The sequence below is a fragment of the Haemaphysalis longicornis genome, unplaced genomic scaffold (assembly GCF_048455015.1).
Source record: "Haemaphysalis longicornis isolate Haplotype H1 unplaced genomic scaffold, Haemaphysalis longicornis Haplotype H1 scaffold_2, whole genome shotgun sequence".
Taxonomy (NCBI): Eukaryota; Metazoa; Arthropoda; class Arachnida; order Ixodida; family Ixodidae; genus Haemaphysalis; species Haemaphysalis longicornis.
The window spans coordinates 116,656,499-116,667,047 of NW_027526295.1; the positions used below are offsets into that span (position 1 = coordinate 116,656,499).

At 44.0% G+C, this 10,549-nt stretch overlaps 1 protein-coding gene across 1 annotated transcript; it reads left to right on the forward strand.

Moving 5' to 3' along the window:
• Positions 1-2,165: 2,165 nt before the first annotated feature.
• Positions 2,166-8,838, forward strand: LOC144169138 (defensin-like). Its single transcript, XM_077698165.1, has 4 exons — positions 2,166-2,312; positions 4,209-4,288; positions 8,139-8,198; positions 8,684-8,838. The coding sequence occupies exons 2-4, from the start codon at positions 4,246-4,248 to the stop codon at positions 8,800-8,802; spliced, it is 222 nt and encodes a 73-aa protein (XP_077554291.1). The 5' UTR covers positions 2,166-2,312; positions 4,209-4,245; the 3' UTR covers positions 8,803-8,838.
• Positions 8,839-10,549: the final 1,711 nt, after the last annotated feature.

Sequence of the window (10,549 nt, forward strand, 5' to 3'; positions counted from 1 at the left end):
AAACGCCTTGAACCTTTTGCACTAGTGATATATATTCCCATTATTTAGCGTAACGGAAGCTGCAGCTACATTTCAGGTTAAATATATTTAATTAACCGGCCGTTATCGCATCCATTAGTTGGGAGTGCTCATTGGGTTGGCTTTTACGATAGTAAGCGAGAAAAAGTGGCAGCCGCGAATAAAAAGAAGCCGCTCGTTCAAAATGGCGCAAAAAGGTTTTAGTACGTGGGAGATGAAAGCAGGCACAAATAGAACAGAACTCCTGCTCCTGCTGTTCCAGGCAAAGCAAGCAACAAAGTATGAATAAAAGGAAGCGAGCGGTCGCAGAGAAAATGCGTGCGAGCACTGCGATGCGGAAAAATTGGATTGCAGTGAACAAACCTCTGTTTAATTCATAAAGAGAAAATTAGGACAGAGAGTGAATGAGCGTGAGTGGTGGCAGCGAAAAGCGAAGACTGGCGCCGCCGCGTGTGTGGCGAATAACTGCTGTGCACTTCCGACAGATTTCACGTTTACTGGAACTCGTTGTATGTTTTTAACCGGTGCCCGCAGCGTAACGTATACAATGAGTTAAGGTCGCTCGATACGTTATTTATTTCGACGTTACGGTTACAAACGGCTTTACGGGCAATGTTCTCACATACCGACTCAAAGCGATTAGCCGATGACGATGTCACGTGCAGTCAGAAATGTGCGGCCGATTCACAACTTCCCATGAGGCTGTAATATCGACCCAGCCACCTACACAAATGATTTCACACAGAGCACATGTGAGGAGTACGAGGCTTTTTTTTACATTGAAGTTGAATGACATCGCAGTTTTCAAAAGTGGTCAAGGGTGACATCTCGCACCCCTTTCGACAAAGATAGACAGCAGGATTGACATCCCGCCCAATTTAGCTTAGCATCCCGCGATGGTCAATTCCGATATTTTTCATTACGGTCAACAGACTAGGAAGGCTATTATTCACACCTCGTGAGGGTGCTTTGAAGCTGTATGGTGCCAAATGACAAACGTGAGACTAATTGTACAACGATACCGCATCTCACACTATCCCCTTTCACTTTTGTTCAGTGGCGTTCCCAAGCTATACCAGTTATACCGTAAAAGCGCGCGAACACATCTGTATGTTGGGTTATGTGGTATTTGGTGGGATTTCACAGACGGCATAGAAAGTCTGCAGCCAATTCGGGACTGATTAATAAAGACACACTTTTTTATCTATTCGGATAACTGCTGTACTGGGCGTGGAAATGACTTTTCCATCTCGATATTTTACGCATAGAAAACGTTTTCTCATGTGCATCAAACTGCACTAATGTTCGTGTGTTTCCTAAGGATGTTTCAAATTTTTATGTAATCTTTTTGTTTCTCACTGTGCTGCTGAGTGCTCTGTCTTTTTCAGTGCAGCGCCATAATAATGCCTCCTGGTACGGTGATCCCAGTGTCACCACCCCGAGACTCATTAACAATAACGGTCGGAACTCCAGGGATCGCGTGGTATGATGATAGGTTAGTAAGAAAATTTTACTTTGTCGCTAAAGGCAGCCGGTCGATTGGTCCCTAACACAATCGAGCACCATAACTGCAGTGTTTTACTGTTTCAGCGATCCGTTGCTGACATCATACTCATTCACACAATTTGACTTGAGAAGTATACCCATTAAACTCTCATTATTGTGAAATAGCTCTATTTCAATTCTTTTTTATTATAACATATGATGGCCAACTACTCAGTTTAATGGAAGCTAATCGCATCAGACTTTAGTAAACTGATGCTTAAAATGAAATGAGATTTTTGTTAAAAGAACTTTGTTATAAAGACGTACTAGGGCATTTTGGGAGTGCCTAAAATTGCTGCCTCGACTGATAAACTATTCCAGTGAACTATATTCGTGTTCATAATAGCGGTTGGACTTAGCACTATGTCGAAACACGACCCCATAAGCGACTACTATCAGACATACCAACGCACGGGGATTTCCTCCGACTTACATCTTTATCATAGAACGGCAAGGACATCTACGATACCTTTGTGGGTTTTCCTAGCCCTGGCCATCCCACATCCGCCCTCCCTGAAAAAACAAGGCGAGCATAATCGCGCACTGTTCTGATGATCAAGCAGCTATACGCCCCATTTTGTGAGCGCGGATATTTTCGGTTACGTGATTGCGTTATCATGCACCTTCGCTATGTAATCTGCCACATCAACATGTTTGCTACGGGTGTATGATAGCCCTCATCCTCAACAGAGGCTGTATAAAAGGCCAGAAGCTGCAGGTACATTTTGTGCAGCCACTGAACATTTTGGGTGAGTAATCACATTTAGTTAAATTTTCATTGTGTTACAGCTGACCAACTAACCCTTGTGTTGTGCCCACATGTTTCCTTCGTCTATACCCGCTCCGCATACTATTTGCACACGACTAACGCTGCTAGTGAGGCCGCAGAGCCAGAAGTGATTTTGGTTGATTTTTTGCTGTACATCAAGGAAACGTGTTACAGACGTACGCATCCGTATTTTTAAATAGGGGGGTAGGATTCATTGCATGCCGCATTGCTCCTATTTTCAGTGACTGCCAATGTGAGCATAAGTCTATTCTATTGTTTATTTTCACAAAGGGGGATTTGAAAGATCCCCATTTTTGCGATGGTTGATCGATTCTGCCCAAAAGAAATCAAATTTTGTGTTAGAAAAGCAAAACTAGTGCGAAGGATGGGACCAGGAAGAACAACAGGACTAAGCGCTGACTATCAGCGGTTGTTAGTCGGCCCTTTTTCCTGTTGTTCTTCGTTGTCCCGTTCTTTACTCTATTTTTGGTTTTCTTGAATATGTACCAACCAGCCGAAATTTTTACCGTGTTGATGTTGTTCCCGCTGAATATAGCTCTACGTTTATGTATGCTGCGGCATATGTCCAACCACTGTTCATTTATTTACCATAAAGCGTTTTTGCTCCGCCACAGAATTTTGAGGCAAGTCAAGGTCCCCGCTGGCCAGGAATAAAGCGATCGCAAATATATTTGGCCCCACCTTTTTGTATTTGTAACAAGCGTAACTCAGATAACTTCATATTGCGGATTATGTGAGATTCCCAGGCTGACCACAAGAATCACAACCTATCGCAAGAGGTTGGCGTTGTAGGTGTGACGTAGCATGCGATGCGATATTGAAAAACGACTTGCGTTTTCACTTTGTGGAAATGGCTGAGACATACGTGACGCACTTAATTTATTGTACAATTTCAGTCATCCTTTTAAATATATATATATAAATATATATATGTATATATATATATATACATATATATATACATATATATATATATATATATATATATATATATATAGATTTATAACGAGTACAATAAAGTTTAATGCAATAAACAATACGCCACTCACTCACTGAGAACGTCTACATTCACTACCATGGTCCACACATTCAGGGCCCGCTTTCTTTAGAGCATTTGCGAATTCCCGCGTGCTTTCATATTCTAGTCTCTAAGTAGACGGAATGTGCATCAGTTTCTTACTGTATCTATACTTTTCTGGTTCACACCTTTGTGCACAAGCGAAACGGGGGCGTGTCAAATGTGGGCAGAGCAAACAAAAGCAGCCTCATTGTGCTCTCGTTTTCAATGTTTGCTCTTTTTCTTTGGTTCAGTGAGATCAGTGGTCTCTTACTAAGCATGCAGAGTTTATTTGGAAATTAAACGTCGCCGTATTTACATAGATAGTAATGGTACAATATGCAACAAAATATTACAGGTGTGTCTTTGAGGATGACAATATTTTTCAAGTTTATCGGTTAATTCTGCTTATATGGAACATCGTCAGTGCGCGAAATGTTGCGGGATAACAAGTAGCATTTTTTTTTATCTGGGCATGGTAGTGTCTTCATAGAGAAAAAAATGCAATGATTTTAGACCGCCTGTAGAAACGGGGCGAAATATCGCGTGAAAGGGACGGTTGCGTGTATACCCCAATCAAACAGTGCACCGTAATTGCTTACTTTTAAGCTGTATGAAACGGATGAAATATTTTACGATCGCTTGATATTTAAAATAGACGCAGTTTTCTTTGCAGACTTGATTTCCCACTTACTTCTTAATAGCGATTTAAATTCAACCGAATATAAAGAATGATTCTCCAATTTATATTCCAATTGACGCTATGGGTTATTCTACTTATAAGAGAACCGCTGAAAGTTTTTGTGCAGGTGTCATTGTCCTGCTGAATACCAACATGAAGGTTTTCTCGGCTCTTTTTCTGGTGGGACTTTTACTGGGTAAGTTTCACTGCAATTGTCCTAACAATTACAGAACAGTACACGCGTTAGAATAGTTTAGGTTGAAACGTTCGTCAAGTAATATTCAAATAAAAGGTAGCCCCCAGCCGAACAGTTCTTACTAAAGCACGCAAGACAGGCTGATAGCTATCAGAAATCCAACCTTTTCGCTGAGAACCCTTTCTGCTGAATGTAGGCCCCGCGAACCCATGTTGGCCTGCTCGGTTTTTCCCACTACTCGAGGGAAGAGCGCGGACTCAATCATGGTGTCCCTGTCTTTGGGTGAAAATGCTGCAATGCTGATTTCAACCACCGTTATAGCCGACAGACATTAGAATTACCCTAATGTAATTATAAGACACCACTACTTCTTCATTTATACCACGTAGTATTTGCCTTCGAGCTTTATCATTACATTAATACTTTTAATTTTTACGTTAGGTTAAACTTAATCAACCACTATTTAGGCGCCAACATACGGCAATGTTGCCACATCCCTTTACGGCACAGCCCACACAAACGTGTGGGTCAACAAATTCGTTTACTAAGTTCCACCTGTTTCGGTTTCGGTTTCAGAGCCCTGGGTAGTCACTGCGAACGCTTCAGAGACTTTATTGGTTTCGGTGGTTCACTCATTTCGCCACCAGGGGGCGAGAAATCGCATATTAAAAACGGCGCCCACGCCGTCGCAATCACGCTAGCCGCCTTCACGATGAAAGCTGGTATTTCTTCTTGCTATTCTCGTATTTTCGGAATAACAAGCGTAAGACGCGATTTTTAGGACTTGGGAAAACACGATCAGCTAAAAAACACACCCGTTCTCTTCGTGTGCGTACTGTCATCACGCTTGAAAAATGCACCCACACATACGTGTCGGCTGGCCTTTCGTCGTTACGAAAATTTTGCTGGGCGGCATACGGTGGCGTGCTCGTGCACTGCAGCGCTAGCAATAAATAATTTGTTCTTGCTTTATTGGTGTCTCACTTATTCGCGGTTTTGTTCTAGTTCATTGGTAATGTTTTCTTGCGCCTTAACCTTCAACTCGTTGCGTATATACTTGTGATAATAGTATTAATTATAATTACAATTATGTTAATTAAAACTTCACTATTATTTATTTTCACAAAATCCTATTTATAATATAAATACTCGCGAAAACAATACAAAACTTTCAAATAATATGTAAAAACGTAGTTTTTCTGCGCCGGATGCCGTTTTTAAGGTATTATTACTACCCGAAGATCATACAAACAGAAGCCCAGGCCACACATATGTGCGGGTTTGTTTTGTGTGTGAAATACTCTAGGCTTTCAATTTTAACTTGTCAAAGGATCAATGGGAAGGGGTAAATACACAAAATTTATTTACTCGTGGCCATTTTTTCTAAAATCTTTATGTTGGGCAGGAAAGGGATATTTTATAGGTTTGGAAGCATAGTTCTTGAAACCATGGCCACTGCATGCTTGCGGTTGAGGGAGGAACACTTTATTGCAATCATGTGCCGATGACTGCACGGCAAGTGCCTGTTAAATCGGAAAGCATCAGCACCTCAAAAAGCAGTCCTAACTTTGCATGCTCGTATTTTTTCGTGGCTCTCCAAGTGGCTGTTTTACAGTCAAACCCGGCTATACCGAATCCGGATAGAGCAAATTATACTATATATCGAACAAAAATAATTCAGTTACGGAAATACATGGGAAACATATTGCTTATAACGAAGTTCACATCTGATATATCGGACTCTGCGCGCCTAGAATGGCCGCCGAAATGCGTGGTCTCGGAGCGCCGATTGAGATGTGGATTGGCCGCGACCAGGGAACAAGAGTTGGGACTTGGACATTGCGCCTCGCACGGAGCGACATGCCGCCCGACACTTTCGGTACCAGTTTCCGACGCGCGGGACTCACGACGGAACACGCGCAGTCAGCGAGTCCGGACCAAGACAGCAGCATCAGTGAACTGTGGGGAGAGCTCCCCCAGATTCCCGATGATGTCGCGAGTGAAAGACGTCCGACGCTTATAATGAAGCGCTTTCGGCAGTCAGTGTGCTCCGCCAATGCTCCTTAGATTTTGGAGGACGCGGACTCGAACTGGTGCAAATAATGTTTCGTGTAGAGAATGCTATGCTAGTTGAAGGCGCCAAAACGAAAGTGAAAACAAAAATCACCGCTTTTTTCTTTGCAAAGTAGGCAGTTCAGTCGGAAAGTAGCTTTAATACTTGCAATAAATGGATTATTTTGGGTATGGTCAAGGCTACTTTACTGTGTTCGTTTTTGCATGCGGGGATGATGGAGTTGACGAGGGGGAGGGGGGCTCCCGTGGATTGCCAACTTGTAACAATAAGTTCGTTATAGGCGGCTTCGGCTATATCGAACTATTGAATATATCGAACTAATCGCGCTGCATATTGCAATTCGCTATAAACGGGTTTGACTATACTTGTTAATTTGAATTGAATCTTATTTTCATGAAGTGCACACTATACATCAGGTATAAATGCATACTAGACGGTCCGAAGGTAAAGAGCGCACGCGGGACTTCTCGTGATATAGGTTGAAGTTCTAAAACAAAGCAAAGTGAACAAGCTATTTTGCTTATCCAAAAAAAAGGTTACCGAAGAAGCACTGAGCACCAAACGTTAAACGAAACAAAACGAGGGGCCAAGTACTCTATTAACTGTGTTAAAAATATTATAATGAGCACGCACACAAACAACACATGGGTGACAACGTCACATTCTATGTGAGTAGGGGGATGACCACCAATTGTGGGAAGAAATAACGAATGTTTTTTTTTTTTATTATCAGCTTCGCTGAAGTAGCTGCACAATATCACCAGAAGCACAGGCTTGGCTAAACACACACTTGCTCAGTATCCGGCGTCACCGTCGCGAGATTGGCATTCCGGACTCTCAGACACCACTTGCGTGCTATGGCTCAAAGCCTCCCACTCCCGCGAAACGCTGAGAGGAGACGCCCGGGCTACATCTCATCTACGGCCAAGCTCGCATTGACTACGAGGGCGGCGCTTCTTTTACCTATGCTCGCGGGGAGTCGCGTGGTCAGGCTGCTACCCAGCTCAGCAGGGCGCATGCGCAATGGCGCTGGCGGCGGCAGAGCTCGGTGCGGCGAGTGACGGGATGCGTTGCCAAGGGTGCGACAAAGCGGAGATCAAATGAAGGTCACATTTTTGCGATGGTGAAAGTCGGCTTTACTAGGAAAGAAAGCTTCGTTTTAAAAATCGGCGAACGGAAAAATAATGTCGATAAATGTTTAGAAACACAAGAAAAAAATGATCATCACTACGGTATTGACAAGATGCAATCGCTCCACTGCACCCGTGTCTGTGGTCGGTGCCTTCGCTAGTGCGATGAACTCGCAGCGTCTCACTAAAAGCCAACTGTAAAACAGGGTCGCTGAACGAAGTGCGCTTCAGAAGATGCTAGAGAACACACATACAAAAAGCACCGTGGCATGCGCTCGCTCCCTGCAGACAAAAGCACCGCCACGCTAAACGGAAGCAACCATTGTGACTCGATGATAAGACGGGATTCATTTACAAAAAGATGACATAATGAGGAGAGGGCATACCTGCCAGCAGACACATATCACGTAGCACTAACTAATAGATGTTTTCTCTAGACACGCATGCAAATCTAAGTGTGTCTGAATTTCCAGAATTCCGTAACAGAGCTGTGGTGTCTGTTAAAAAAAGGTAGGATTGATTGCCACTTATTATACAAATTCAGGTGAAATTGGGGTAGCTGAACAGGTGTAAATACTTCTTTTATTGTAAACAACGGCTTTGATATATCTGTAAGCGAAAAAGCTCATTCGGCCAGTTCTTGCAGCTTTCCTGGCTTTTGCTGCTGGAGACGAGGAGGATTCATCCAAGCCACTTGTCCGCGTCCGTGAGTAAAATACTAATCCTTGGTTACTAATTAAAATAGACGAAGATTCTTCTCGTAATATGCGACAAAGAAAAATTCTGTATACACGCAAAGAAACTCTGCTTACCCGAACTGTAACTTCCGATATACCTCTGCAAAACGTGAAAGAATTGCCAAGGAATGTTTTGAGCAGTGAAAATTTAAAACAAGAACGAAGTGTAAGCGGCAGTTTCTCGGTACTACCACTTGTTCTAAACGTAAGATTGTCATCGATGTCACTGTTGTCCTGGCATTTTTGCTTCTACATTTGCATAATACTTACACAGACATAAAACTGAAATAAATTGAAACTGCCTTCCAACAAAATATTACGTTTTGTTTCACTTGAAAACTTAGTTTTAGTTCTATCGCTCGACCTCTTCTGCCTGTGCTCTACAAAGGAAGCCGGGTAATTTTTTTTATAAATAAGGAGTCGCATGTGATGTGCAATATGCAAATATTTGCAGGTCGTGGCTTTGGCTGTCCGTTCGATGAAAGGGCGTGTCATGCTCACTGCCAGAGCGTCGGACGCAGAGGCGGCTACTGCGGAAACTTCAGGATGACTTGTTACTGCTACAAGAACTAGTCTCTCTTAGACAAAAATAAACGATTCTCTCAAGTGCGTACTTCGTTTTATTTTGGGGGTCCAAGTTTTGCAGTTGAGCTTGAACAGATGCCGTTGTTTTGGCACATTCTTCCAGTTCTTCCTCTCTCTCTTCTGCAGACACACTCTCTCTTTTGCCTTAAAGAGGATGTCCTCGACTCTAATTCAGGGCATTCATGGGTTGTTGTAATTTTTGTAACTTTATAGCGGGCTCTCCAGAAGGGCGAAACTACCAAGGCGAAATTGGCCAAGACGCCACTGCTGTACGAGTAAACCAGGCAGGCGTTCCGCAGGGCTCCGTGATCTCACCAGCGTTTTTTAATATAGCTGTGCACCAGCTACCCAGACGTCTTGCGGAAGTACCGGGCCTGAAACACGCGGTGTATGCCGACGATGTCACTGTGTGGGCGCGTCAAGGACCCATCGGTGAGCAGGAGGGCGCCTTACCCTGAACATCATAATTGACTACGCGACGGAAACTGGTTTACACACTACCCCAGACAAAACCGACTTCGTCGTTATCCATGGTGTTCGACCAACCACGATAAAACAGGAAGAATAGCAGTCTTTTATACCTTACATCGGTGATCGATCCATAACTCCAAAATATAATATCCGAATACTCGGTATGCACCTTTATGAGAACTGCACAGCCAGCACCTGGTTCCAACGCGTTACGAGCAAACAAATCCTGCACGCTTTACGCAGAATCTCTAACTGTATGAACGTCAAATTCGGCATTTGAGTCAAGCTTTCCACTTCTCTCGTATCATGTATGCTCTGCGATATGATCCGGCCAACCGTACGGAAATACTCGCGTTCGATCGGCTACCTAAGGAGGCCCAACGCATGGTTACTGGACTTTCGAGGTACACACGCCTCGATGCGCTCAATAGCTGTAGCAAGCTCAACAACCTGTCTGAGCTCATCGACATGCAAATCCGTACACGTGAGACGAAGCTTCGCGCGACAAGTTCCGGGCGGTACACGCCTATGCTCCTTGGTTAGGATATCCACACACTTCCCACTCTGCCCAACATAACGCCGCCGTGGGAAGTCACTGTACTCACCGATGGCAAGCCACTTCTACCTAATATGAACCCTACTCAGCGAGTGCGGCGCCTTGCGTATGCCAAGAGAAATGCTAAGCCTACTAGATTCCTCCCCTTGCTGAACGCATGGTATACACAGAGGCTGCACTTTCAGTACACAGTACCAACAACACTTGCTATGCCAATGCGTGGTACGACCAGACAAATGGATGCCAGAACCGACGCCACCATGTATCAACAGAGGTGATGGACAGCATCAGAGTACAGCTACTGACCATTTTAGATTATTTGGAATGGGCCCTCGAAATTTCATGTGAAACTGACTCTGTTCTCCATCGTGGGTACACTCTTTCCCAGGCTACCCAGCGGGCATGCCTTAATGTTCTTTACACAGATCACGATCTGCAGAAGATCCAGCACGAGGCGTGCCTTACTCCATGAACGCGGTCAAGATGTTACCATCCTCCGGGTCCCCTCGCATTGGGGTATCCCCGGAAAAGAGAAGGCTCATAGATTAGCGCATGCTCATCTTTGCACCGCGCTAGCCAGAGGCTCCAATAACACTTTTCTTCTCCTAGCTACACCATGCGAGCTGGCAGATGCTATGGCGGACATGCATTTCACAAAACAACGTAGTGGCTGCTTCACTGCAGTAGGCAATCCACTTTCTATACCGC

Excerpts from the sequence above, each read along its gene's own strand:
- LOC144169138 (XM_077698165.1), top strand. The coding sequence starts at position 4,246 with ATGAAGGTTTTCTCGGCTCTTTTTCTGGTGGGACTTTTACTGG. Across the intron at positions 4,289-8,138 it reads TCTGGTGGGACTTTTACTGG|CTTTCCTGGCTTTTGCTGCT; the intron begins GTAAGTTTCACT and ends CAGTTCTTGCAG. Across the intron at positions 8,199-8,683 it reads CAAGCCACTTGTCCGCGTCC|GTCGTGGCTTTGGCTGTCCG; the intron begins GTGAGTAAAATA and ends AAATATTTGCAG.